The 27815-nt window shown below is 37.6% G+C and overlaps 3 protein-coding genes across 5 annotated transcripts in view; 2 read left to right on the plus strand and 1 right to left on the minus strand.

Annotated features, from left to right (window-relative positions):
* Positions 1–15: 15 nt before the first annotated feature.
* Positions 16–7290, plus strand: LOC307172774 (uncharacterized protein). Of its 2 annotated transcripts, XM_079895365.1 has the most exons (7): positions 16–110; positions 221–277; positions 844–1167; positions 1336–1563; positions 2274–2285; positions 6763–6829; positions 7210–7290. In XM_079895365.1, the coding sequence occupies exons 2-7, from the start codon at positions 229–231 to the stop codon at positions 7250–7252; spliced, it is 723 nt and encodes a 240-aa protein (XP_079751491.1). In that variant the 5' UTR covers positions 16–110; positions 221–228; the 3' UTR covers positions 7253–7290. The 2 variants fall into 2 exon arrangements, with proteins under 2 accessions (XP_079751491.1, XP_079751492.1); XM_079895366.1 differs by lacking the exon at positions 2274–2285 and having other exon boundaries at positions 17–110.
* Positions 7291–8001: 711 nt separating this feature from the next.
* LOC307172773 (uncharacterized protein) lies at positions 8002–17261 on the plus strand. The gene is made up of 6 exons (XM_079895364.1): positions 8002–8109; positions 8198–8257; positions 10373–10714; positions 12781–13017; positions 13635–13734; positions 15969–17261. Exons 1-6 carry the CDS (start codon positions 8103–8105, stop codon positions 16036–16038), a joined length of 816 nt encoding a protein of 271 aa, XP_079751490.1. The 5' UTR covers positions 8002–8102; the 3' UTR covers positions 16039–17261.
* Positions 17262–21375: 4114 nt separating this feature from the next.
* Positions 21376–27815, minus strand: part of ago3a (argonaute RISC catalytic component 3a) — a 49698-nt gene continuing 43258 nt past the window's right edge. For both annotated transcript variants that reach the window (XM_079894652.1, XM_079894651.1), the window contains exon 19: positions 21376–27087. In XM_079894652.1, the coding sequence (XP_079750778.1) occupies positions 26979–27087 (109 nt within the window). In that variant the 3' untranslated portion in view covers positions 21376–26978. The remainder of the gene's footprint in view (positions 27088–27815) is intronic.

Raw genomic sequence — 27815 nt, forward strand, 5'->3', positions numbered from 1 at the left:
TAAAGATAATAATTTTCCTGAAAACTCATTTCGTTCATTGTAATAACCTCAAGACGATCTCACTACAACAGAAATACAGTAAACACGGAGATTAAGCTTCGAAAGTCAAGGTAAGATTTTTTTTTTTTTTTTTTTTTTTTACCTGGCCAACGAGTCAGTCTCACCTGAATGAAAGAAAAAAGAAAGGCAGAAATAATTTCAGTCTCTAATGATTTGTCAGGTGTCATCATGGGATCTTGGATGTTGGTTTGGATTCTGTGTACCACCGTTATCCTGAGTGAGTGTGTCTGGTGTTATTGAATGAAATAGTTAATTATTAAACTATAAAACCTGTTTGGGCATGCAATAATATGGGGCTGAGCAAGGCTTTGTGCTTCTAATGCAATATTTAAATGGCATGTGTGTCTGACGCAGTGTTTCAAAGGCAAGTCTAATCTCTGTGTTTCTTTAATGCTTTTCTCGGAAGCAAAGAACAGTTTTATCCACAAACATTCATCGAGTTAAAATTGTTAAAGTAAAACATGGAAATTACATCAACACAAACAATTTATAAAAATAAACACTGTAAATAAAAATGCTATTTTAATATTAGAATGCATTTTCAAAAATTACTTTTAAATTATTGAGTCATTTGGAGTGTCAAAATCAATTTCTAAATCATTTTCATGCTTGTAAGTTTGGAAGAGTGAAAGTTTTACATCCTAAAACTATTGCTTTACAATTATTATGCATGCATTTGTCAAAAAAAGTGGTGAAACTGTCAAAGGCATTGGGACCAGTCAGTTTGCAAACCCTATATGTAATATTATAACATATTAATTATTTTCGAATAACTGTCCCCAGTGCCTGTGTGTCTTCATGGATCAATATCAGTACACTTTAAGACTGGACGACCTCTCTATGTTGCGCTTGGTCAAACTCTTGTTTTGGAAGCCGTATTCAAGAAAAACCCAGACGACGTGATAGACATGGTGACGTGGGACCTAGAGAGAGGCAAGGACAATTTCAGACTCTCAGGTGCTCATGGAAGCAGAATATCTTTGGAGAAAGACGATGCACTTCTGCGGATCACTGATGTTGCAGAAGGAGACTTTGGGATCTACAAGGTCACCGTTACTGACGGTAATGGATATCAGGAGCATGACTCTGTAGAAGTGCGAAAGATAGGTAAATATGTTTCCATTTTATGACTGACCACCTGTGCACCAGCTTTTTGAATATTTTCTTATCATGCACAGCTATTTAAGCTCAAAGGCATGTCGTGCAGAACATACACACACACACAAACCAGTTGAACAAGTTTCTTTTTTTACATACTTCTTTCTCTCCTTTCAGAGGAATCTCCAAAGGCGTGGATTGCACGTGTGTTGGAGTGTGTGGTGGATAAACATGACAAGGCGCAGTGGGACAGTCCTCAGTTCTCATGGCTGGTTGATGGCGTTCCAGTAACCAATCAAACCGGCAGTAGACTCAATATCTCAGAGGTTCAGGGAGTTAACTACACCTGCGTCATCAAGAGCAGCCTCGGCGTAACGCTCACGACGCATTACGAAGCACCAAAAGGTATTTTTCAATGTCAAGAATGTATGGCTAGGGTTGGGTATCGTTTGAATTTTAACCATCCCTATTCCAATTCTCATCAATTCCTAATTTTAGTTCCAAGAAGGTAAAAAAAAACCTTGGATATCATTCACATTTATTCTAAGCCTTATTGCAAAACATTTCATTGTAGCTGAATACAATAAAGAAATATAGAGGCTAAAGCAGTGGTTCTCAACAAATTGAATGTCTCTCTTATCTGACACACTCAAATCAGTTCATGGAGTCTCTCCTAACGAGCTGATGATCTGGTTCAGGTGTGTTAAATAAGGGAGACAGACAAAATGTGCAGAGCAGTGGGTCCCGAGGACTGGAGTTGAGAACCACTGGGCTAAAGAACACTTCGCCCAAGGAACTTTTGCCTGTGGTTTAGAAATACCATAGCAAAAATAACTAGCCTAACTAATATTTCAAGCATTATTAAAGACAAGTAAACACTCAAATAAAGCAAATAAAAAATTAGCAATCACACAAATAAATACAACAGAACAAAGATATGATTGAAATAAAAAAGTATCTTAAGATTTTTAGGTATTCGGGTACATAAACTGTAATCAAATGTAAAATAACACTGCACTTTAAAAAATAAAATATGCATTACAAATAAATTTACTAAAGTTATTCAGTCAAGAACAGCAAGTGAATTCTCTCTTTGTCTTTTGTTGTTATTGTAGAGACGGCATCAGGTATGTGAGGCTGCTGTCACTTTAAGAGCTGCACGGATCCAATATACTGGGTACTTCTCAATATCCCTCCTCGTCTCCTCTCTCCTCCGTCCTCCATCCTATGACCCAGAAACCGATCGAGCACAGGCATCTTGAAGGACATCTCAATTCTCTAATAGCACCGCGAGGAGTCGAGGATCGAGGAGTGAGGAGGCTTTCTGAGGAGTCATGAGCGAGGACACACAGGTGTATCCTATGCGGAAGAGTTTTATCGACTAAAACGTGACGCACGTATAAATCCTCCTCCCCCTTCACATTGGTCACAATAATTTTGATTTATACTTTACCTTTGCAGTTTATGGGTCAATGACGTGACGGGTCATTTTTTTGGTCCAAAGGCCTTAATAATAATAAAAAAACAAATATATAACATCCAAAGTATGTAAGGTAGTACAACCTGATCTCTTTTACTGAATCCAAAAGGTTTTAATTATATTTTACTACATATAAAGGTATTTTAAAGATTTTGAAGTGTCAAAAGGTCATTCGGTAAAACCGATATAGTAAATATTTAAATGGAATAATATTGTTTTTAATAACTAAAGGAACTACAATAATACAAATATAAAGCAGATAAGGCTCTTTTTTTTACATTTCCCCCTTTCTTCTTTCCCTGTGCAATGTTTTACTTGAATATGTTGGAGTGTTTAGAGTAGTCCAGTAAATGATTACATTTATGAGATCAGTGATAATTTTTTTAAATATTTCTTCTGTGGTACACACTATATACTATCTCAACATCAATGTCAAATCAGTTTTTAACTTTCAAATCAGTGGTTAAACCGAATGACTTTTTTGGTGACATTTTTTCCATCTTGTAAAAAATGACAAAAAACAGTGTTAACTGATTGTACAAACCACAAAATCTTATTGTTAACACCTAGGTAAACTAAAAAAATGGTTTCAAATATAGTTATATCTCCATTCTATTTTTTTACACTTTTAAAAACCTTATTCGTCAATGACCCTTATATAAACCACATATCTCACATATTTCAAACAGGGGATCTTGCTTTATTAATATTTATTATGAATTTCTTTAATAAACAAACTTCAACAACGTAAGGGCAGATCCTCTGAGCGCTGCTGATGACGCGGTGAAGTGACGCTCGAGTGATCAATATTCCAATGTATAAAAAAAGCTTTCATTCTATCCCTCCGTCCTCGCGTCTTTTCCTTGCAGCCTTCCCTCGCATCCTACAGGGGGAGGAGCTGAGACGAGAGGAAAGGAAACGAGGATGCACAAATAAGAATTGAGAAGCACCCACTATTACACGTGCGTTTTCTTTCTCAACTGTTTACGTTCACTTAGGCCCCGTCCACACTACTGCGTTTTAGTTTAGAAACGGAGAATTAAAACGAATACGATCTCCGTCCACACCAGCGTTTTAGCTGCGTATTAGAATTGATCTCCGTCCACATGAAAACGACTGAAAACGCGGATCACGTGACCATTCACCAACACTGGGCATGCGCGTGCCGGTGTAAACCTAGAGACTTTCAAACATCAAAATGTCATTTATTAATATGTATTTGTGTCAAAATGGCATATAAACATCTTTTCCTATTCTATTTTGCCTGGAAACGCTTCCAACACGCTTGCGTGTCGCATGAAAAATAGGCGTCGGTTCTATTTCTAGCATGCACACGGTTTCAGATTTTCCACACAATTTTTCTTTTTTTTTTACATGTGTATAGCCTACTCCATGACTGATGACACCCAATCATAGAGCCGAGCGTGAGCCTCTGCGTCATCGTTTCTAAAGTCCTCCGTTTTGACCCGTCTTCACTAAAACTCCCTCCGGAGATTCAAAACGCGAAACGGGTCAGCAGCGTTTCTAAACTTCTCCGTTTTAGGTCTTCGTTTTTGCCGTTTTAGTGTGGACGGGAGGTGCAAATGTAGCAAAAGGTCTCCGTTTCTAAACGAAAATGCAGTAGTGTGGATGGGGCCTTAAAGCAACTCTAAAGACCTTTTCCTCTTTGGTCCCCCTACTGGTTGGAAGCAGAATTGTCCATTGCCGCTGTCGTAAATAATTTAGCTTACCGTCGCACGCACGCTCGCTGTTTATCCAGCACCGGCTTTGGAAATAGCGATGTCCACAGACAAGGTAGAGTATGTTGCATGATTTTATGAAAGTATGATGTATTGCGACATCAGAAACGAAGAAAAACAAAATAATGACTATTGTAACGCTTGCCGTAAAGCAAGTCAAATTTGTAGTTTTCTTACGTCTCATTCGAACTACAGAAATGCTACCCGATCTGGCAAACTTGCATAGTGTGGTTATAGCAGATACAGGGCCGCAAAGCGAATACAGAAGTGCCGTTCACCCTGTTAAGACTTGATGAACCACTGATACCATTTTGGAAACATTATTTTAAGGTAAAAAATCATCTTTAGTGTTGCTTTAAGACACAACCGACTGTGTTTACGAGGACATTTTGACATATTTTTGTGTGTATTTGTCCGTTTAAATACAAAAACACATGTAAGAGAACTCAGTGCGGCTCTTCTTGTGCTTGAATGGTTTAATCATATTAAAATGCACACACAGGAATCGACAAGCGGAATAGCTCATGTCTTATCGAATCCACAGTTCTTGAAAATTTGGAACCGGTTCTGAAATGGAACCGGTTCTCGACACCAAACCCTACATATGGCATTTATGAATATTTAGGAGTAAATGTCCCAGAAACTCTGTGGGTAGTTAACGTGATGTCCGTCATGTCTCCAAATCACCCGTAATGTAGGACTGAGTGGTTTGACTGTATCTAGATTTAGTTTTGATGCATCAAATCTGATCTTTTGATTTACACGATTAAATGATAAAGAAAAAATGGTAACACTATACAAAAATACAACTGTTAATAAAAATACAACTGTTAAAGGGATATTTCACCGCTGGAAAGATGAATGTGTATTTAAATTGGGTCATTTATGTAGTAGAAATGTGAAATTATTTTAGAAGTTGGTGCCTTCTAGACTGAGAACAGCCAGAAAATGTATTTTTGGCTCATGTGGATGAAAGACAACAACTCCCAGAATGCACTTGCTTCACTGCCCTACGAGGCCACTCCCAAGCCACGCCTACCGGTTACAGAGGGCAGTATCAGGAGAAATGATACAACTAGGCTACTAGTCGACTCGAAACTGAAAAGATGGCGTTTTATGGTGAGATCCCCCTATGGGCGGGTTGAACACATGCAGAACAGCGCCTCCTACCGGCTGTAGTCTCTCGCCTCTAGGCAAAAAAGCCTGTGTTTCCCTCCCTCATGTCCCCCTGAGACGAGAGATTTCTGTATTGTGTGTCTGGAAAAAAAAACTCAGAGTTTTTTTTCTTCCAGACACACAATACCGAAATCTCTCGTCTCAGGGGGACATGAGGGAGGGAAACACGGTCATTCGAGAATATTACCAGGTTTCTACTGATACAAAGCTGAATGCTAATCGGTGAAGTATCCCTTTAATAAAAATACAACTCATTGTTAGTTCATGTTGGCTCAGGTCCAATAATGTTAACAGATACAGCTTATTTTATTTTACTGATGCATTAGTAAGTCTTGAAATGAACTAAGATCAATAAATACGGTAACACTTTACAATAAGGTTCAAATTTGTTAACTAATGTTAACCATTGAGACCTTATTTTTAAAGTGTTACCAAAAATGCTTTCGAGGTATTTTTCATTATTAGGTCGTTAAATTGTAATACTGAAAACAAGGGAATCAGGCAGAGACGAGGATCTGTGTGCAAAGTAGTTTAATGAAAACATAACCAAAACAGGGAAACTCTGAGAACACGAACATGCCAGGAACATTCAACGACTGACCAAGCAAGACGGGAAACACGAGAGCTGTATAATACACACAGGAAATAAAGACTACAAGCGACTACAAACATGGCAACCAGGACAGGAAACAGGAAGTCTAACAAAAGTCAGGCCAGGGAACATATAGTAACATAGCTAATTTAGTTGAATCATTTTAAAAAAGCAAACTTTATTGTAAAGTGTTACCAAAGATTTTACATATACGTTTTTTTTCAAGGGCTTTTGTTAAATTTGTGCATAATATAATTCATATTAATAAGACAAGCCTTTATTTCATTACATCATAACCTGCTTGTATGTGCAAACGGTCCTCGCCACTTTTTGACACCAGTCCATAGAACTGAACCTGCAAACAAGAAAACTAGATCTGCTGAAAACTTGTCTTTGCCAAATTCAGGGTCTCTTTCTCAAACCCTCTGATGCTTGCTCAGTGCAGTGCACTTGAAATCATTGCTGTGTTTTTGGGCCCATAATATCTGCTTGTGGCTGTATATCGATTCATTTCTTGAGGTGTACATTTTTAGAGTAAAGAGTCTTCTAGTGGATTGGACTCAGCATAAGGTTTCTAAAGTAATGTCAGTCAGCTTGTGTTGTGTTTGACTCTTCAGAATCTCGGTCCTGTTGGACGGGACTGATTGCAGTTGTGGTAATAATGACAGCACTCTGTGTGGCCGGGTAAGTCCTCTTATCTCTTCTACTATATACAGTACTGTGCAAAAGTCTTAGGCATGTTAATATCCCCACCCCAAAAATGTCCCCAAAAATGGTTGTAAGTCAGTTATTCATATCTTTTGCTGTAGTGTGTCAGTAGGAAATATCAGTTTACATTTCCAAACATTCTTCTTGCCATTAATTGTAATAATCCAGCGAGATTTGTGTATGCACAAGGAGTCTGACAACATCTACATATAACTTTACATCTTTATATAAAACAAATAGGCCTATAAGAATTGAGATGTCAAATTATTGTTGACATTTAAAAATATTATTTTTAGCCCAGCCCTAGCCTGTTTACTTTGTTATTTTTCACATACTGTTCACTTTTTTTATTCCAGGTTATTTGTCATGATGAAGAAACGCAGAGAAAACAACTACTAGGGACTCCAGCCAGGGAATGAGCAGTCATTCACTCAAAGACAGCTTTTTATTTGATTTATTTGCATGTTTAAGCATTTAAAGAGTTTTATTTGGATTATTTTGATTTAATTTATTTGACCTATGTTGATGTACATGCTTTTCCACTCTTTTTTTCAAAACATTGTGAGCATTTTAATGCATATAATTAGCATTTAATGCATATAAATGCATTGTTTTTTGTTGTTGTTTTAAATTATTGTTCATTCTGAGTATATGCAACTCTCAAACAGTTCTCAGCTTCCAGGTTTAAATGTTCTCGGGGAAAATCGTGTTTTCTTACTGTTAGATGGGGAAAAAATGTTGACTTGATTCAGTGCAATTTTTCAGTTCGGTCAAATGTTTTACTTATTTATGACAGAGGAATGTGCTTGTGTTTATTGTGAGGAATTATACTGTTCACTTGGCTAAACCTTTAAAAATGACAGTTCTTAAAGTGCAAGTGCAAGATTTTGTTTACAAGAAAAAAATGGATCTCATTCCTCTTCATTTGTGATCTACCTCATTTGTTCTTATTGTGCTGTTTGACAATAAGAAGTTTGTACAGTGAATAAAGCGTGTGAAGTGATCTTGAGAGTGTATCGTGTTTGAGCGTGTGGAAGATCTGCTTGTTGAAACAGAGAATAGTGGCTTTACTCCACAGGAAAGGGAAAAAGGAAACGACTCGCTCTGCAAACACGGTGACGCCTAAAGACCTTTGACTCGCTGAACTCCACACGAGTTCACACACCAGTCCCGTCCTCGCACTGGCGACATGTCCACAGTTCTGCTCTAGGATTCTAATGGCACAGAAGTTCGTCTGTCTCAGGAAGTTATGAGAGGTGAGTTATGAAAAACATCATAAAGTTTCAGACTCCGCCTGTAATGTCGACTTCTGCTCGCATGTTTCTGATCCTCTTCTCCACACAGGAGACATGAAGCCTCGACTACAGACGCTCACCCGGACCGTCCTGCTTTTGCAAGTCTGCTGTGAGTTATGATTATCTGTGATGTCTTTATGTGTTTATATAGAGTTTATAGGGAACACTTGAATTTGATTGGCCAATTACAGCATTCTTGATGTTACTTTTATTTCAATTTCAAATAAATGCTGTTCGTTACAACTTTCTAATCCACTAAGAATCCACACACACAAAAAAAGCAGTACAGCTTTATTTAAAATTGATAATAATAATAATAATAATGATTATAATGTTTCTTAATCAGCAAATAACTATATTATGGGGGACGTAATGACTCCAATATTCAGATCGATAATTTTTCCTTTTTAACATTTACATCGCTTGGCATAAACAAACACCATAAATACATTTAGATTAATTAACTATATTAATATTTAATTATTATGTATATAACGTTTATTGAATGTTGGTGTATTTTAATTAAAGTAATTAAAATTAATTTTTATTTCTATTTCAAATAAATGCTGTTATTTTCTAACTTTCTATTTATCAAGAAAATCCAGAAAAAAATGTTTTCCACAAAAATACTAAGCTGCACAGCTTTATTCAAAATCAATAACAATGATAAATGTTTATTTTTTATATTATGGGAGACGTAACGCCTCCAATATTTAGATCATTATTGTTTTTGTTTTTAGATAAATAATTAACATTTTCCCCTTTTTAACATTTACAATTCAGTAAACAGTCTACAGTTATTATTGAACTAGGTTATTTCAATAACTATTAAATAAAAAAAATATTAATGAACGGTGATGTCTTATGTGTAATTTTCTATTTCAAATAAATGCTGTTCTTTTGAACTTTCTATTCATCAAAGAATCCTGGATTTTTTAAAATCAGTTTCCACAAAAATATGAAGCAGCAGCACAACTGTATTCAACACTGATGATGATAATAATAAATGTTTCTCACACAGCACATGACCAATTTTCAGATTAGTAAACCATTGTTTTGAAAAAATCAATAATACAAAAAAAATATTTTTTATATTTGCATTTTTTGGCAACCATAATGGTCTACTGTTAGATTGATGAACTACATTATTTTAATAATTATTATATAAAAAAAAATTTATAAAAAAAAATTATATACAGTACTGTGCAAAAGTCTTAGGCATGTTAATATCCCCACCCCAAAAATGTCCCCAAAAATGGTTTTAAGTCAGTTATTTATATCTTTTGCTGTAGTGTGTCAGTAGGAAATATCAGTTTACATTTCCAAACATGCTTTTTGCCATTAATTGTAATAATCCAGTGAGATTTGTGTCTGCACGAGGAGTCTGACAACAGCCGGTATGATCTGATCTCACCATCATCGAGTCCGTCTGTGATTACATGAAGAAACAGAAGAAACTGAGACAGACTAAATCCAGAAGAACTGCGGGAACGTCTCCGAGACGCTTGAAGAAACATTCCTGCAAAGCCACAGTACTGTGTGTTAAAATGCTGTAAAGTGAGAATGCTTTCAAAAATAAAATCACAAATTGAATTTATTTATGCTTTAACTTCTATTAACTAATTCAAATCAATATATGGTGTAACGACCCTTTGCGTTTAAAACGGCTTTTGTCCAGGTACACTTGCGCATAGTTTTTCAGGAAGCTTTGCAGGAAGGTTTCTTCAAGCGTCTCGGAGACGTTCCCGCAGTTCTTCTGGATTTAGTCTGTCTCAGTTTCTTCTGTTTCTTCATGTAATCACAGACGGACTCGATGATGGTGAGATCAGATCACACCGGCTGTTGTCAGACTCCTTGTGCATACACAAATCTCACTGGATTATTACAATTAATGGCAAAAAGAATGTTTGGAAATGTAAACTGATATTTCCTACTGACACACTACAGCAAAAGATAGAAATAACTGACTTACAACCATTTTTGGGGAGGGGATATTAACATGCCTAAGACTTTTGCACAGTACTGTATATATATATATATATATATATATATATATATATATACACACATACATACATACATACATTTTGATGTTGCTGTTTTATTATGTAAATAACTCGCAGCCATGTGTTTGTGAATTACCAGTTAAATGCTTTTGCATCAAGCTCATGTAATCATAATTTGGAGATATAAGTATGTTTTATAATATATACTGTAACCGCAGGGCTCTGGAGTGGCCAGTGTTTCTCCGTCCACTTCTCAAACCAGCAGACTGTGTATGTAGTCAGAGGTCAGGACTTGATCCTACAGGCACAGATCGAGCTTCTGGAGGGTGAACGCGTTACTAAAGTGACATGGGAACGCAGCGCAAAGGCTTCTGGGAAGAGTTCAACAGTGGCTGAGTTTCCTCACAGAGTTCCCTCTGATGGGAGAGTGACTGTGGAGCAACATGGATCCGCACTGAAGATCAGGGGTTATCAAGCGTCGGACGGTGGCGTTTATAAGGTCACAGTAACAGACCAATCAGGACAGAGGCATTCTGCTGATCGAAGCGTTCAGGAGTATCGTAAGATCAGATAAAGCTTCCCATTCATTCACATGAGCTCTGATGATACTCCTCAAACGCTGTTGTTCTGCACTTAATTCCACCTGAACCACTAAACATACAGACTCTAGTCACACTTGTATATGAAGAGTTCAGATGCAAAAGCCTCTCGAATGATCATTTTTATCAAGCTTGTATATTTAAGTTCAGTAATTTTACTTAAATGGCAATGAAAATGACCTATTAATTGTAATTTAAGTGAAATTACTGAACTTAAATATAGGAGCTTGATAAAAATGATCATTCTAGAAGAAAATTTCAGATGGCAATTAGAGGCTTTTGCATCTGAACTCTTCATATATATATACACACACACACACACACACACACACACACACACACACACACACACACACATCGGTATACAGTGCTGCTTGAAAGTTTGTGAACCCCTTGCAGAATCTGTGAAAATGTCATTAATTGTAACAAAATAAGATGTTAAGATGTTTACATATAGTCCACAAGACAAAAAAAATATAGCTGAATTTATAAAAAATACTCCATTGAAAAGTTTATGAACCCTTGATTCTTCATCCAGGTCCTGAAACTTCTTCAGCTTTTCAGCATCATTTGCATATGTGACCCTGGACCACAAAACCAGTCATATGGGTAATATTTTTTAAAATGAGATTTATACATTATCTGAAAGTTGAATAAACCGAAACATTGAGAAAATCTCCTTTAAAGTTGTTCATTTATGTTGGCGATTGTGCTGCATTCACTCACAAAAATAAATGTTTTATATTTTTACGGTAGGGAATTTACAAAATATCTTCATGGAATTTTTACTTAATATCCTAATGATTTTTTGGCATAAAAGAAAAATCGATCATTTTGACCCATACAATGTATTGTTGGCTATTGCCACAAATATACCCATGCGACTCGTGACTCGTCATCATGTTTGAACTCTTTCCAGCAGTGACTGTATGATTTTGATATCCATCTTTCTTTTCACACTGAGGGACTCAAACACAACTATTACAAAAGGTTTAAACATCCACTGATGCTCCAGAAGGAAACATGATGCATTAAAGGCGGGATGAACACTTTATGAATTTGAAGATCAAAGTAAATTGTACTTTGATCTTCAAAGAGAACAACTATCACAAAACTAAAACAGCTGTGGATCATCCAGGTAACGACACGCAGTATTAAGAATCAAGGGTTCATAAACTTTTCAACAGGGAATTCTTTATGTAAAAAATAAATAAAAAAATGTCTTGTGGACTAATAGTCACTGTATGAAATGACCAAACCAAAAATGACCAAAACTTATTCAGAAACCAGATATAATTTTTGATATATTTTTACTAGTGTGTGCAGGACACTATAGTTCATTTATGTAAGTGAGGAGAGCAAAATAAAGTAAATTGTGACATATTATACCCAACTATTCTTCATACAGTGACTACCAGTAAAATTTATAAAAGTTTGGGACCAAATGATTCAGACACTTTGACCTGAGCATGTTATTGAAGTGTTTTTTCTTTCATTGCTAATGTGATCTTTAAAATATGTTTGCATATGAAGAGTTCAGATGCAAAAGCCTCTAAGTGCCATCTGAAATTTTCTTCTAAAATGAGGATTTTTTTCAAGCTCGTATATTTAAGTTCAATAATTTCACTTTAATGACAATTAATAGGTAATTTGCATTGCCAGTAATGTGAAATAAGTGAACATAAACATACAAGCTTGATAAAAATAATTCTAGAAGGAAATTTCAGATGGCACTTAGAGGCTTTTGCATCTGAACTCTTCATATAGTCACTATATGTAAACATCTTTTACGTAAAATATCTTATTCAGGACAGCACTAAATAAAAAATAACATGCATTTTGTATGATCCCTCATATTTTGTTAAAATTGACATTTTCATAGACTCTGCAAGGGGTTCACAAACTTTTAAGCAGCACTTAATATCACAAATTGTGGTAAAAATGCTCTCCACAACAGGACTTTCTTCATTATGTCCTTGTACTTTTCTCCAGTAATTTAGTCAGTTTCATGTGTGTGTGTGTGTCAGTGGCAGTGAATCACGTGTCAGTGATGGTGAATGTGTCTCACGGCGTTCTTCACTGTATGGAGGCCTGGGGAACTGAGCCCTCCTTCACGTGGCTGTATGAGAAAGTGATGGTGACGGGGGACGTGGGCCGTGTTTCGGCAGACAGAACGTCTCTGTTCGTCTCCGGGACCTTCTGCGGACACTTCACCTGCATCGTGAGCAACAAACTGGGACACAGTTCGGCCACATACACCGCAGGTACTCAGGGTCATTCATGATAGGGAAATGCTATTATGTTTCGAGCATGTAGTCAAACCAAAAATTATATCATTTTTGATGTTGTTTTACTAGTGTGCAGAACACTATAGTTCATTTATGTAATTGAGGATAGCAAAATAAAGTCAACTGTGAATTATTATACCCAAAAAGTCTTCATACAGTGACTACCAGTAACATGTATACAAATTTGTGACCGAAAATTATTCAGACTCTTTGAGCTGAGCATGTTTTGCTGAAGTGTTTTTTCTTTAATTGCTAATGCTCTTTTTACACACAGACTGAACAAAATGAAGCATTGCTTGGTAATTGGTTGAGCTAAACTGGTATTATCTAATCGTGTAGTTAAATTTAACAGCTGACAGATATTCAACATCATTCATGTGTGAGACAGTCTAACAGAAGGACGGACAAAACCAGTCAAATATCAACTGAGTTCATAACTCTGAGTTCTGCTCATGTGTTGCCATTTTCTAAAGTATAGCGAATAAACTGATAATGTGAGAAATGCTGAAGGTGTCTGAATAAATTTTGGTTTGACTGTAACATCTAAGGTTGACCGTCTGATGAGTGTGTGTGTGTGTGTGTGTGTGTTTCAGAGCCGTGTGAAAGCACAAACAGGATCACGAGCGCTGTCATTGTGTTTCTGCTGCTGTTGTTAGCGCTCGGAGCCGCATCTCTGGCCTTTCTAATGTGGAGGTGCGTTTAAACCAGTCACTGTGTTGTTTTAGTTACTATTTAAGTTTTTATTAAACATCACAGTCACAGTAACACACTTACAATGACATCTGTGAGGCTTAAAAGCAGAAATATGAGGCTTGAGTTTGATAAAGCTTTGGTGAAACACTATTGTTAGAATCTAGGATCAGCGATCTCCCCTAAAAGTGATCGGACAGACCGAACCGTAAGTCGTAGAGAGTTGAAACATTGAGGGCTGGTAGTACTCACACCGTCTACAACTCCACCAAGTCTCAGCCCAATCGGCCTGATGGTGGCGCTACAGCGGTCAAAAGTTCGTCTCAAGTGTCTTATATCACTGGTATCCTTGGCTCAAGACGAACAAAACGCACGTCTTGGGTTTGATCGTCACCCTGGCGAAATGTACAGGTATTTTGGATTTTTTGAAAAACCTACATTTGCGCACTAGTCCTAGGTTTCTCGCCGGATCAGAACCAGACCAGTACAGACAGATTCTCTGGCATCTGATTGTCAGTAATTATTGAAAAAGTTGAAATTCGCAACTGGACGCCAAAATGTTTGAAGTGGGCATGACCACTTTCACTAACACCGCTATCTCTCTTGAAGGAATGAGATCGTTTCACCGAACTCGATACATCTATGTACGGGCTCAGCCTGTGGTCGCGTGAAAAAGGATGTGGCGACTGGCCACTTGGTGGCGCTATAAAATCAAATAAAAAAAGATGAAAACGGCTATAGCTACGCAACGGTCAGTCTGATTGACTTGAAAACTGGCATGCGGTGTCTTTGTCCAAGGTGCTGCGATTGTCTACGAGGACATTAGCGTATCTCGAAAAACATGGCCGCCGTCGGGCAATAAAGTTTGAGCGGCTGTCAGACAAGGTTAATGGAGGCCCATCGGAACGAAACTCACTGGGCCTGTTTGACGAAATTCTAAAGAAATCGGCCACCGGGTGGCGCCTTCGCGTTTTTCACGTGCGTAACGGATTGTATATTACACAATTTTTCCCACACGCCCACGACATTCACACCGCATGGCAGAACTCCTCATTCTGAGCAACTCTGCCTCTAGGATCGCCGCCGTCAATCGAATCGTTCATTAAAGCTGCAGTCCGTAACTTTTTTGGGTTAAAAATTATTCATTTTAAGCAAGTACATAACCAGCCAGTGTTCAAAACTCTCTGCTTGCCCTAGCTCGATTCAAACGGTAAGCTTGTAATAATGTTTTTTATTCCAGCGGTAACGGTGGATTTCTGAGCATGTCTTTGCGTCATTACGTCACATCTGTCCACATAAAGAAGAGTCTCGGCTAGTCGGCTATGAGTGAGAGGATGTTGGAGATTTATAGCCTTTTCTCACAGCACTTGATATAATTAAACTCATCAATTTGATGGCGGATCCAGAAAGGTTCAAACGACAATCACCAGTGACAACTGGAGATTCACCCGTTGTAAAACACAAAAGACTTCGGAGTGGCTACAGAAAAAAAAGAGACTGCAACCGGGCCATGCGAAAACAAGGACAAATATCGGAAGAGCATTAAATGTAGTCGCTCAATGCTGATGTTGTGAACATTAACAATTTGAGAACAAAGTATAATTTGCACGGTTTGACGTGATATGATAAGCGATCGTTAGATTTAATCGGCGCGATTTACTGCAATGCTTTTTTTCCCTTAGTTGGTCAGAACAAAAGTGGATGTTACTTACTTGTTCAGACGACATTTTCCGGTGAAAACTCTTATGTTGGTCATACTTCCAAAAAGTATAATCTGTGATTGCGAATGCCCGTATCCACACCGGCGGCGACTGACAGCCGCACATTCTCCTCAAAACATCGGATTCATCCGCGCTGTGCCGTGCCGAGGCACAACGCACGTACAGTTGATAACTCCGCGAATAACTGCAGTTGCAGATTTCAAACAGAGATGGCGACAAAGTGGAAAAACTACAGACTGCAGCTTTAAATATTGGAGATTATTTCAAAAACCTACTTTTGCGAACTAGTCCTATGTTTCTAACTCTTCCTCGATAACTGTATTTGCTTAGTAAATTCCCTATTTTGGCTGCAAATGGTCTTTTCCATCTATGAACGAGGTGGTTACATGCTAAATAAAACATAACACCTTTTAGCGCATGTTTAAGGTCTTAAAGCGCTTGAACCTCGTTATCAATTAGAGTTTCTTGACTTCTCTAGTCAGTTTTCTCACAAATGTCCCATTTTCTCCAACGCAGGAGACACCGGCATAGACTCAACCGAAGGGAGAGACTGAGAGAGCCAGACTCGTATGAAGAGGATCTGTGAGACTCGTACAAACACTGACCAAAGCTGATGGACTGACAGTCACTTGAAGCTTTCAGAAAACCTTTTTATACTTTATTGATCCATGCTATTAGATATTTATTGACAAACATGTTTATATAACCAATTTAGAGTAGCATCACCAGGAGGTTTCGTTAATAAGCTCTTTTCTGAAATACTTTATATATATTCTTGAAATATTAAACTTGAAATATGAATATATATCTTTTAAATCAAATTGATTTGTATACAATTTATATTTTTAAGCCTAAATGCATAGCAAAACATCCACACTTTTTATACAAAATCCATCTTAATATGAAATAGTGTATAATATGGTAAATGTGATAAATAGTTATCATGATGAAAAACATTCTGGTAAAATAATAAATAAACACATTTTGGGTTAGAATTGTTTTTATATATATATTTTTTTTTTAAAGTCATTTGAATGAAAAATGTTATACATTATTTAATTGGTAAGTAGCCATGTAAAAAACTGTTTACACCGATTTCTTCTGTTTTCGGTTCCCAATTTTGTCTCATATGTTTATTTCTGAGCTGGATATCAGATATTTCAGATGTGATTGGTCACATTTTCTCAATCAGACGATCTTAAACCGTCAGTTTTAACCACAATAATCTGCATTTTGGACTATAATTTATAAGTCAAAAGTGGACACTGAAGACTAGATGACTTTAACCTTGATATTTCATTACAGATGACAAGTGGGTGAGTTCTTCTGGACAGTAATCAGTATAAACTACATCAGCATGACATTTGCATAATGAGCTCTTTTGTATTCCATAATTATAAAAGTTTACCAATGGGAAAGACGTGTAAAGAATGGTGATTTAAGTATCATCGTTTTCTCTCGTTCCTGCACTTAAAGGTATAGTTCACCCAAAAATGATCCCATAAATGTACTCACCCTCAAGCCATCCTAGGTGTATATGAAGGTCAAGGTGAAGGTCAAGGTCAAGGTGTCTTTATTAGTACCCAAGGGTAAGTTTGTTGTGCAGACAGGAGATTCAGCGATCAATACTTAAGACAATCCAAAGAACATTAAAACAAACAATAAACAGAGAACAATATCCAAAGCATAAAAAACTTATAAGAAAAAGATTATGACAATGTGCCTCTGCACACCACCCCCAAATACCCAAACCAAGATACAAGGGAGAACGACAAGACCGATTCAATAAAAGTTTCAATTTAGAGTCTATGACTGTCCCAAGATGTTTGTAACTTTCTACACTGTCCACCGCCTGGTCTTTAATGATCGTAGAGAAGCACAATTTCTGAAATCTATAATCATGTCTTTTGTTTTAGTTATGTTTAACTCCAAATACGATGACTGGGCTCATTATAACCATGTCTTCAGCAAATTTCACTATCGTCTTATTTGCGTCCCTGCTTTGGCACATGTTAGTGTATAAAATATAAACTAAGGCTGAGAGAACACAGCCCTGGGGTGAGCCGGTGGATGTACATAGTAAATCTGATAAAATGCCATTTACTTTCACTCTCTGGGATCTGACTGTCAAAAAATCCAATATACAACCCAACAAATGTTTTGCTCAGCTCAAAATGCTCTATTGTGAGGTTGGATATGACTTTCTTTCAGCCGAACACAATCAGAGTTATATTAAAAAATATCCTGGCTCTTCCCAGCTTCATGATGGGAGAGAATGGTTTTGATTATAAGCCTGAAAAACTGCATCCATCCATCATTAAAGTGATCCATACGACTCCAGGTGTTAATAAAGGCCTTCTGAAGTGAAGCGGTGCGAAGCGATATAATCACTGGCTTCCGGTAAACAGCCGTATGTGAGTCGAGTTCCGGCGGAAGAGTGACCTCTGACCCGACGCATGACCAGTGACGACCTCTGACCCGACGCATGAAGAGTGACCTCTGACCCGACGCATGACCAGTGACCTCTGACCCGACGTAGGATGTAGCGTAAGCTTAGGTGAGAGAAGACTTCTCTAGCGAAAACCACGTAATTCTCGTGAACGTGCGTACGGTCGTTGCTGGAAGCCAGTGATAATAGTTTATAAAGTTTAAAATATGGATATTGTTCTTACAAAAACCCTTCAATATCTCTATTGCACTATTCAATGCCATTATAAAGCTGAGAAGAGCCAGGGTATGTTTGTAATAAAACTTAGATTGTGTTCGGCTGAAAGCAGAAAGTCATATACACCTATTATGACTTGAGGGCGAGTAAATCATGGGATAATTTAACATTTTTGGGTGAATAATTCCTTTAATTTCCGTTTGTATTACATCTCTTGTGCTGTATCGTTAGTCTAAATGTTTGCTTCTGGTTGTGTTCTATGGAAAGCTGTACTAGCATATTCACAGGTCTTTTCTACCGCTCAATAGCTTATTGCTAACATGAAGAGCGTAACATGTCAAACCGTCTCGGAGGAGCGCTAATCCAGCCGTGAGATTCTTCCAGAGAGACGAATTAGCATTTAGCATATTAGCACTACAGAATCTGATACAGAAATCACTGTTTTGGCGTCGACACACTGACCCTGTCAGACGAGGAGATGTGATGAGATCCGGGTGGAGCTTCGTCTGTCACAGAACCGATCACAGAGCATCGCGATTCATCCCACATAACTGACCTTAACCCACACATGATGGACTGAATGAACACTTTATCCATCACTGCGACAGGACTTTAATACCGGCTGTTTAAGGTCAGAGTATTTCTCAGTCTCTTAAGTGATTTATACAGCTTTCATCTCATATTTCACAATAGTTTTATTTTGTACTGTTATCATGTGTGTTGTTCTTGATAACTAAAACTAATAAAAAAAAAATCCCTTTCGGTAATTGAAATAAAGATGAGATAAAATGAAATATAAATAATAGGTGAAAAACTTAAAAAAACAAATAGAAATGTTTCCAGGCACCTAACTCAAAATAAAGTTGAAGTGCTAATATTACTAAAATTAAAGCATATATATCTATATCTCTATCTCTATATATCTACCCATCTATATCTATCCATATCTATCTATCTATCCATATCTATCTATCCATATCTATCTATCCATCTATCTATCTATCCATATCTATCTATATCTATCTATCTATCTATCTATCTATCCATATCTATCTATCTATCTATCTATCTATCTATCTATCTATCCATATCCATCTATCTATCTATCTATCTATCTATCTATCCATCTATCCATATCCATCTATCTATCTATCTATCTATCTATCTATCTATCTATCTATCTATCTATCTATCTATCCATCTATCTATCCATCTATCAATCTATCCATATCCATCTATCTATCTATCCATATCCATCTATCTATCTATCCATATCTATCTATCTATCTATCTATCTATCTATCTATCTATCTATCTATCTATCTATCTATCCATATCCATCTATCTATCTATCTATCTATCTATCTATCTATCTATCTATCTATCCATCTATCTATCAATCTATCCATATCTATCTATCTATCTATCTATCTATCTATCTATCCATATCCATCTATCTATCTATCTATCTATCTATCTATCTATCTATCTATCCATATCCATCTATCTATCTATCTATATCTATCTATCTATCTATCCATATCTATCTATCTATCTATCTATCTATCTATCTATCTATCTATCTATCTATCCATATCCATCTATCTATCTATCTATCTATCTATCCATCTATCTATCAATCTATCCATATCTATCTATCTATCTATCTATCTATCTATCTATCTATCTATCTATCTATCTATCTATCTATCTATCTATCCATATCCATCTATCTATCTATCTATCTATCCATATCCATCTATCTATCCATCTATCTATCCATCTATCTATCAATCTATCCATATCCATCTATCTATCTATCTATCTATCTATCTATCTATCTATCTATCTATCCATCTATCTATCCATCTATCTATCAATCTATCCATATCTATCTATCTATCTATCTATCCATATCCATCTATCTATCTATCTATCTATCTATCTATCTATCTATCTATCTATCCATCTATCTATCCATATCTATCTATCCATCTATCTATCTATCCATCTATCCATCTATCTATCTATCTATCTATCTATCTATCTATCTATCTATCTATCTATCTATCTATCTATCTATCCATCTATCTATCCATCTATCTATCAATCTATCCATATCCATCTATCTATCTATATCTATCTATCTATCTATCCATATCTATCTATCTATCTATCTATCTATCTATCTATCTATCTATCTATCTATCCATCTATCTATCCATCTATCTATCAATCTATCCATATCTATCTATCTATCTATCCATATCTATCTATCCATCTATCTATCTATCTATCCATCTATCTACACTATTTAAATGATACAAAAAAAACATGAAACGCAAAAAATTCTCTGTATTTCACAAAGCAATGCACTTGACCTGACCTATTTTTATTTTAATGCATTATTATAGATTCATTATTCGATGCGATTGCCAGAAGATAAAATGTGGTAAAACAAAATTGTATAGAATATGAAAAAATAAGTTAAATAACTGGAAACACTCACTGAATTAAACAAGCACAAAGTGAGATCATGTGATAATGTTGCATGCTACTTTTTTTAAAATAACATTTGTTGCATAATCTGCAGTTTTACACACACAAAATGTAGAATTTAATGCAATATGCAACCCATTCTGAACAGACAGCCAAGAGTTAAGACATTTTACACTCAATTAGATTAAAAAAAAAGCAAAACAGCCATTTTTAAGTCTAAGCTGATGGACATCATGGTCGTCTTAACGCTTAAGTGTTTAATTTGGTCCATTCTGTTGATGTAGGACAGGTGAAGCTCACATGGTTTGGATGTAATGTCTGTCGATTTAGGATTATAACACAGAATCAATGTGGTGATTTAATCTCCAATGCACGGATGAAATGGACGAAGCCAATGCGTTTCAAAAGCAAAGCTTTTTATTGCAAGTATTAGTGAAAGATACACTCCAAACTGAAGCAAAGCAACACTAAAAGGCCATTGATCTACAAAGAGAGTATTATTAAACAAAGAAAGACATTTCAAAGTAAAAGAAAGATCCCTTGGTACATTAGAGAGACTCTCTGCAAACACGGAGAGAGAGAGAGAGGAGAGAGACGGGAGGACGGAGACACCGAGATCCCGGAGACACACGGGGAATTACACGCCACATCCCGACTCGCACGGAGAGGAACGGCAGAACTTTGGCTCTTTCGTAAGCAATGGAAATCGCCGACCTCGAGTACCAAGAGACACGGGACGTGAAATGACAGAGACGGAGGATGGACAGACTCGCCGCACGTTTGCATCGGATGGTTCACAGTCTTTTTTCTTTTTGGAATGCTGGAGCTTTGCGTTGCAGTAAACCGTTTTGTAAACATATTTTTTTTTTTTAGGGAAATCGACACGCGCCATTCAAGCGATTTCAGAGCAACTTCGTCCCGGATCTCGGTGTCTCTGTCCTCCTGGAAAATGACAACATGACTGTTTGAAACACAGACTCAAGAGTCTCGAAGCGATGCTTGCAACGAGATCACGGTTTCGTCGCCGCAGTTAGTGGTTTAAAAGAGAACCGAGATGCCACATAGGGAGTTAGTATGCTTCTCTACGCACAACTAAGGCGTTCGACAGGTGTCTCAAGTCGAATGGGAAAAACAAAAGAGTACAGTTAAGGCTGAGACTCATATATATATATATATATCTGAGTGGAATGGGACCCCCTCTCTGGCACGAAGACAATTGAACTCAAGCAAATGATGAAGGACAAACAGCATTATCTGCTTCTCGACTCCACTTAAAGCACCGGACGCATCAAACATCCTTCCAGGGAAACGTGTATGGCTAAGAGTTTAGCAGCTCTGGATGAAAACAATCAGCTTTTTATCTTTTTGGAATAACAAAGTCAGTGTGGTTCTCCGTCCCATAAAGAGATGAGATGCAACGAGTGGGATGCGACGAGCCTCTTCGCCGGAGAGCTGAAGAATGAGGTGGACCATCTAAGTCAAAGGGCAAGGAGGAAGTGATGTCATCGAACACTTCGGGCTTGTGCCGGGCCCCGCCCACTCTGTGGTTGTGCTTGTGAGAGGATGTCAAGGGGCGTCCGACCCCTGACCCCCAACTCGACCCCCGTGACTCTGGCCGACAATGCGGAGACTCCAGCCGCGAAAAGCACTCCCTCAATAAATACACCGTTAAATATTTCCCATATATATTTCCAATATATAAAAAAAAAAAAAAAAAAACACATTTAAATAGGACAACAAAATAAAAGTTGGCTCAATAAAAAGAAGAAAAAGATACGTGTTATGATTTAAAAACAACTCATTTTCTGACAGTTAGACAATTCTTGCTCTAAAATTGTTACGGATATTGTTGTCAGGCATTAGTCAAGCAATATACTGTAATCAAAGTAATATCTGGCTGAATCTCAAAACAAACATAACCACCCCAAAATCAAAAGAAAATATATATATATATTATATATTTTGCACAGGGAAAATGAAGCCTGTTTTAATTTATCTTGCATTATTTTCACAACAATTAAGCACATTTTCCCCAAAGTTTTGAGCAGTTTTGTAATTCCCATCATTCTCAGTGGCGATGGAATGATATTTGCTGCATTACATTAAATCAGCATAAATGCAACAAATCCTACCATGATGCATTTAAATGTTTGCATAATGAGTATTTAAGAGCGGGGGGGGAATGCATTTAATCGTCACAAAAATAACCACAATGCCAAAAATAGGCTTCATTTTCTTTATGCAAAGAAATAAATGCTTATTTTTGTTTTGTGATGAGATAGAAATCACATTTTGCATGACAAAAATGAAGCATATTATAGCAACCAATACAATGGTTACATTATTTGTTTTATTGTCCTAACAATTAAGCACATTTCTCCCAAAAGTTTTGAGCTGTTTTGTAATTCCCATCAATCTCAATAGTGATGGACTGATATTTGCTGTATAACATTAAATCAGCATAAAATGAAAAGCAATGCAGATAATATTAGTGTGTGTACAAATGCATCACAATTTACCCAGAATTTGGGGATGGAGAATTTGTTTAGTTGTCACAACGCAAAAAAATAATAAAATAGGCTCAATTTTTGTCATGCAAAATACAGTTTCTTAGTTTCGCCATGAAATGTGAGCAGGACATGTTCTTTCGTGAGATTCACCCATTCACTATAACATTTGCAGCATACCAAGGTAAGTGAGGTGCAGTGTTTTGAGATCTACATCGAGGTATATCCTCCTGGGCCAACGGGCACCCATGTGACAAAATACAGGCCATGGGGGGGGGGTCAATATCATTGTTTAAAACATAAACTGTATGTATTTACTGTAGGTTTATATGGGCCATTGCACATTGAGAGGGATCGATCAGCCACGGCATTAAAAAAAACAAAAACAAAATGACATTTTATAGTCCAAAAAGACGTCACCGGAGCCTTGTGTAAACCTCAATTAATCTCGCTCAGCAGAGACTTTTGCTGGAGGACATGAAAAAAGGGGCTTATGTGGGTAAAAGGAGAGCAAAGCACCGTGACTTTGTTTCCTTGTTTAGGTGGCAGTCTTTAAAGTGCTGTGCTAGGCTTTTCTGTCCAGGGTCAGGCCGTGTCATATGAGTGTCCGCTCTGCCCAATATCTAAAGATAGCACATTCACCTATAAGAACGCTTCCATTGCATTGGTCCGGACTCCTAATACAGTATGATACAGAACTCAACCGTTCGCTCGTATACTTGGCATATATCATCGTCAATATAATATCTGAATATACAAAGAGCCTCCCGATCGAGATAAAAATGTGTTCGTGTGTGTTTGCGTGTGTGCAACACCTTCTTCAAGGTAAGAATAAGACTAATATGCTCTTTGATTTCTCACTTTAGTCTCGGATTATTCAGCACCATCATGAGGAAAGGCACTTTCTATGAACTCTGAACTCGTGTTACGTTTTAGACCCTAAAAGAAGACCCTCCCAAAAAAGCTCGAAATCAAAAGACGAGACGAGAGGAGAGGAGAAAAGGGGGCCGTTTGACTTCGCTTCTAGGTTTATGGGTAACGGACGCAACAAACTCACAAACTGGAACTCTGCTACGCCTTTCCCTGCAACATCATCTGCTACCACAGTTACTCCCTCCACTGCCGACACAAGACAAACAACACTGTACAATCTTCGGTTCAAAAACGCGTTGTCGCTTTAAAGACTCGTTCAGCTAGAAATTAAAAAGTTAAATGATCATGTCGTTCAAGAATTCACTTCTTTCGTGAGAAGCAATTGTGCAGAACGCTTCAAGTCTTGAGCTGTTGCAACAAAAACGGACTGGTTTTTACAAGCAAGCCCCTAAAACGAATGTAAAAATAGTCCCGTTGACTTTTGTTGCATGGAGAACAGCAGCTCATTCAACACCACATCCAGCGATAGAGTCATGCAACGTGTGGGCGAGTAAATCATGAGAGTCACTTATAACCGAACTATCCCTTTAAAGAGACACATCTTGCCAAAATAAAAGGCAAGGGTTAGTAAAATATATATATATATATATTTGAAGTTAAAACTACACAAAAATAAAATTGCATGACAACTCATCAAGATTGCTAGCTGTTTGGCATCCGCACACTGACGGCTTTACTTCCAAGGCTCTGAAGCACCAATAGTGGTTTCATTCGGGAAGGAGGGCGCAATTTCAGTAGCTGCTATTTTGATGCTCGCAGCTTCACTTAAACCACTTTAGACAGGCAGAAAACATGATGTACCTTCCTCTAACAGGTCCGACCTCTAATGCACACTTTAAAAAAATAATTAAATAGCAGAAAACCCTCTATATCACAGCCAAACTGCGTTAGTTTCATTCTTACCAGGCAATTATTTATCATTCATACATTAGAATCTAAAAAGCAAACATCTGATTGCATAAATAGTTCTGGATTTTAAAAGGGCTGAAATTGTTATTGAAAAACTCATAATTATGCATTGAAATGTTCCACTTTTTAGCGCTTCGTGCAACTGACCGTAATCATAATCTGACTGGACACAGTGCTGTACCGCTCTACGCAATAAAATCAAATGCAAATCTAACAAACAAACAACAACGAACACACAGAACGACCAAAATGTCTGTCCTGATGAGAAATGTCTCCTCGGAGTGAGAGAAATATATGCAACCAGCACCATTTATGCATCCCATGTTCCCATCTTACACATTAAGTCTCTGCCAATTTCTGATGCCGCCATGGGCCGCACCTTAATAGCACCATGCATTACGCATTGTTTAGTGCAGATTATCACCTTTAAACAGCTGGACATGCTTCAGATGGCGCACAGAGAGACGGTAAGGCACCCAACGCTCACTGCACCGAGATGCACTCTTCAAGTAAAACACTATACTGACCCCTAGTGGCCCTCCAGTGAACGAGCACACGTCAGGTGCTGCGAGAGCTTCTCCTTGAACACGCTTGGCCCAGAGCTGCCAGTCAGTCCCTCGTGCTTGGGCGAAACCGAAGCATGAACCCGCCAGTCCGGCTTTAAGAAGTACAATAGCAGCGAAATCCTTTGAACAGGCAGGGCAGTGAAAATCAAGACGTTGAAACCGCTCTGGCTCGCATTTTAAGAGATTTTGTTAAGGCCGTACAGTCGCGTGCGTTCGCAACTGTGCCCTTGGTTGGACTAGATGAGGTGCGTTTGTTAATTCTGACAACATCTATCCGTTTCTGTTCGACATTCCCAACTTCTAGCAGGCACTTGTTAACACACTGTGGTCAATCATCGCCTCTGCTTTCAGAAAATTGAACTATAAAAGTGCCAAACATGCACATCTCCACCTTAAAAACCAAGCGCAATGCTCATCACATGCTGCCCTTTTTCACCTCTACGGAGTCTTTGCACAGGAGGTATTCTCATCCCGCAAATGAATTATTGCACTAAACTATGATCTGTCACATAACACGGACTATATGCATTTTAAATTGAGACAAAGTGCAGAAGGGAAGTGAACAAGACAAATCTGCGAGGAGCTGCGATTGATCGAGACAAATAAATATTGGAGGGAATTTAGGCGTAAAAAAAAAAAAAAAAGCATATCAAAACATGATCACTTTGCATTGTAGTACATGAAAGCTCACAGGCCAGGTAGATATTACTGAGCGTAAAACGGGAACATTTGCTTTAAAATCAACGGTCAGTTTTCTGCCCCCCCGGCGGGGTACGTCATAAAGGACTTTACGCTCGGCAATGGCACTTTTCTAACAATAAAAGCTTCTTTTTCTGTTTTAAAACGCTAACGCACGATTGGTTCTTCACGACTGACACTTTAACACGTAGTTAAGTCACCATTGGCTACAAAAATAATTGAGAGCGGGAGAAAAGTACATTGAGAAAAATTGCTAGTAAGAGCGTGTGACGCCTCTATCCCCAAAACTTTCTTTCTTCCCAACTCAGTCTTTCCATCAGCTTCCTTTCTAATCTCATTTTGGGGGGGAAAGGGGGAGGACAATAGGGGGAAAAGTGCTGTTAGAAAACGTTGAGGTACAAGGCGTGACGGGCAGGGAAAGTAATTAAACGGTACGTCTACAGACAGGAAGAGGAGCGGGGATATAAACGGGCTTCCCTTTTGGTTGTTCTCGAGGGTTTGGAGGGGATATGACAGAACGGCCTCAGTTGGCTGGTTTAATATTGCATAATAGTGCAGAGGTCCACGTGTGGAATTAAAGCAGGCTTTCCTCATCCTGCTGCACAGTGTCGGGGTGAGCCGTGCTTCCATCGCCACAGAGATCGACCCTTCGGGACGCACAGGCTTTTGGGAGGTGTGAACTGCGTGTGTATGTGGTTGTCGGGTTCGTGTGCATGACTAGTCAAACGTGGGCTTGGTGTGAGCTGGCTTAGGCAAAGTACATGGTCCTCAGGGTGTCGTGGTGAATCTGCACAGCTTTGGCCAGCGCTTGGGGATCCCGGCCGTTGCTCTGCCCGGAGACGTGGCTTCCCTCGGCACTGGAAAATCAAAAGAGGGAGACTGTTACAGAGGGCAGTTCGCAGAACACAACACATAATGAACAAAATGCCACTTTTTTGCAGTCCTGCATTGTTTGCAAGGGGTTTCTGCAGGTTTTAAGAAGGTAAATATGACACTTTAAGACCTTTTTAAGAAGTAAAAACAAGGGAAATGCAACATGTCAAAATGTTCTCTAAAAGTAAACATCTAAGGAGAAACATGATGAGTTGTATTAGCAACACTTCAGAGTTTAAAAATTCAAAATCCTGTAAAATGGATCAAAATGAATTTTACATTTGCATCTCAAGTAAATGTATGGATATTTTATACATTTGCATTGGGTAAAAGGACAAAAAAATACATGCAACATTTAATGCCATGACTTTTTTTAAGGCCTTAATAGCGAATTGAGACGTTTTTAATACCCGCAGAAACAGTTGCAATTTATGGTGAAAACAAAAGCTAAATGTATTACAATCAAAAATGGCTTTTTAATTTTACCAGACAAAAATGCAACAAAAAAAAGGCCACAAACTCTAATAATGAAAAAACAGACACTAAATGTGAGATAATAGTCACTGCTTTACTGAAAGACAGCAAATGTCTCTCAATGCCCGACTACAATGCTTATTGCAGGAGCCATTTTAATAAAAAATAATAATAAAAAAAAAAGTCACATTATTACATCCATCACACACTAAAGTGCTACATTTAATTACATGTAATA

Source organism: Squalius cephalus, assembly GCF_949319135.1.
Source record: "Squalius cephalus genome assembly, chromosome: 15".
Lineage (NCBI taxonomy): Eukaryota > Metazoa > Chordata > Actinopteri > Cypriniformes > Leuciscidae > Squalius > Squalius cephalus.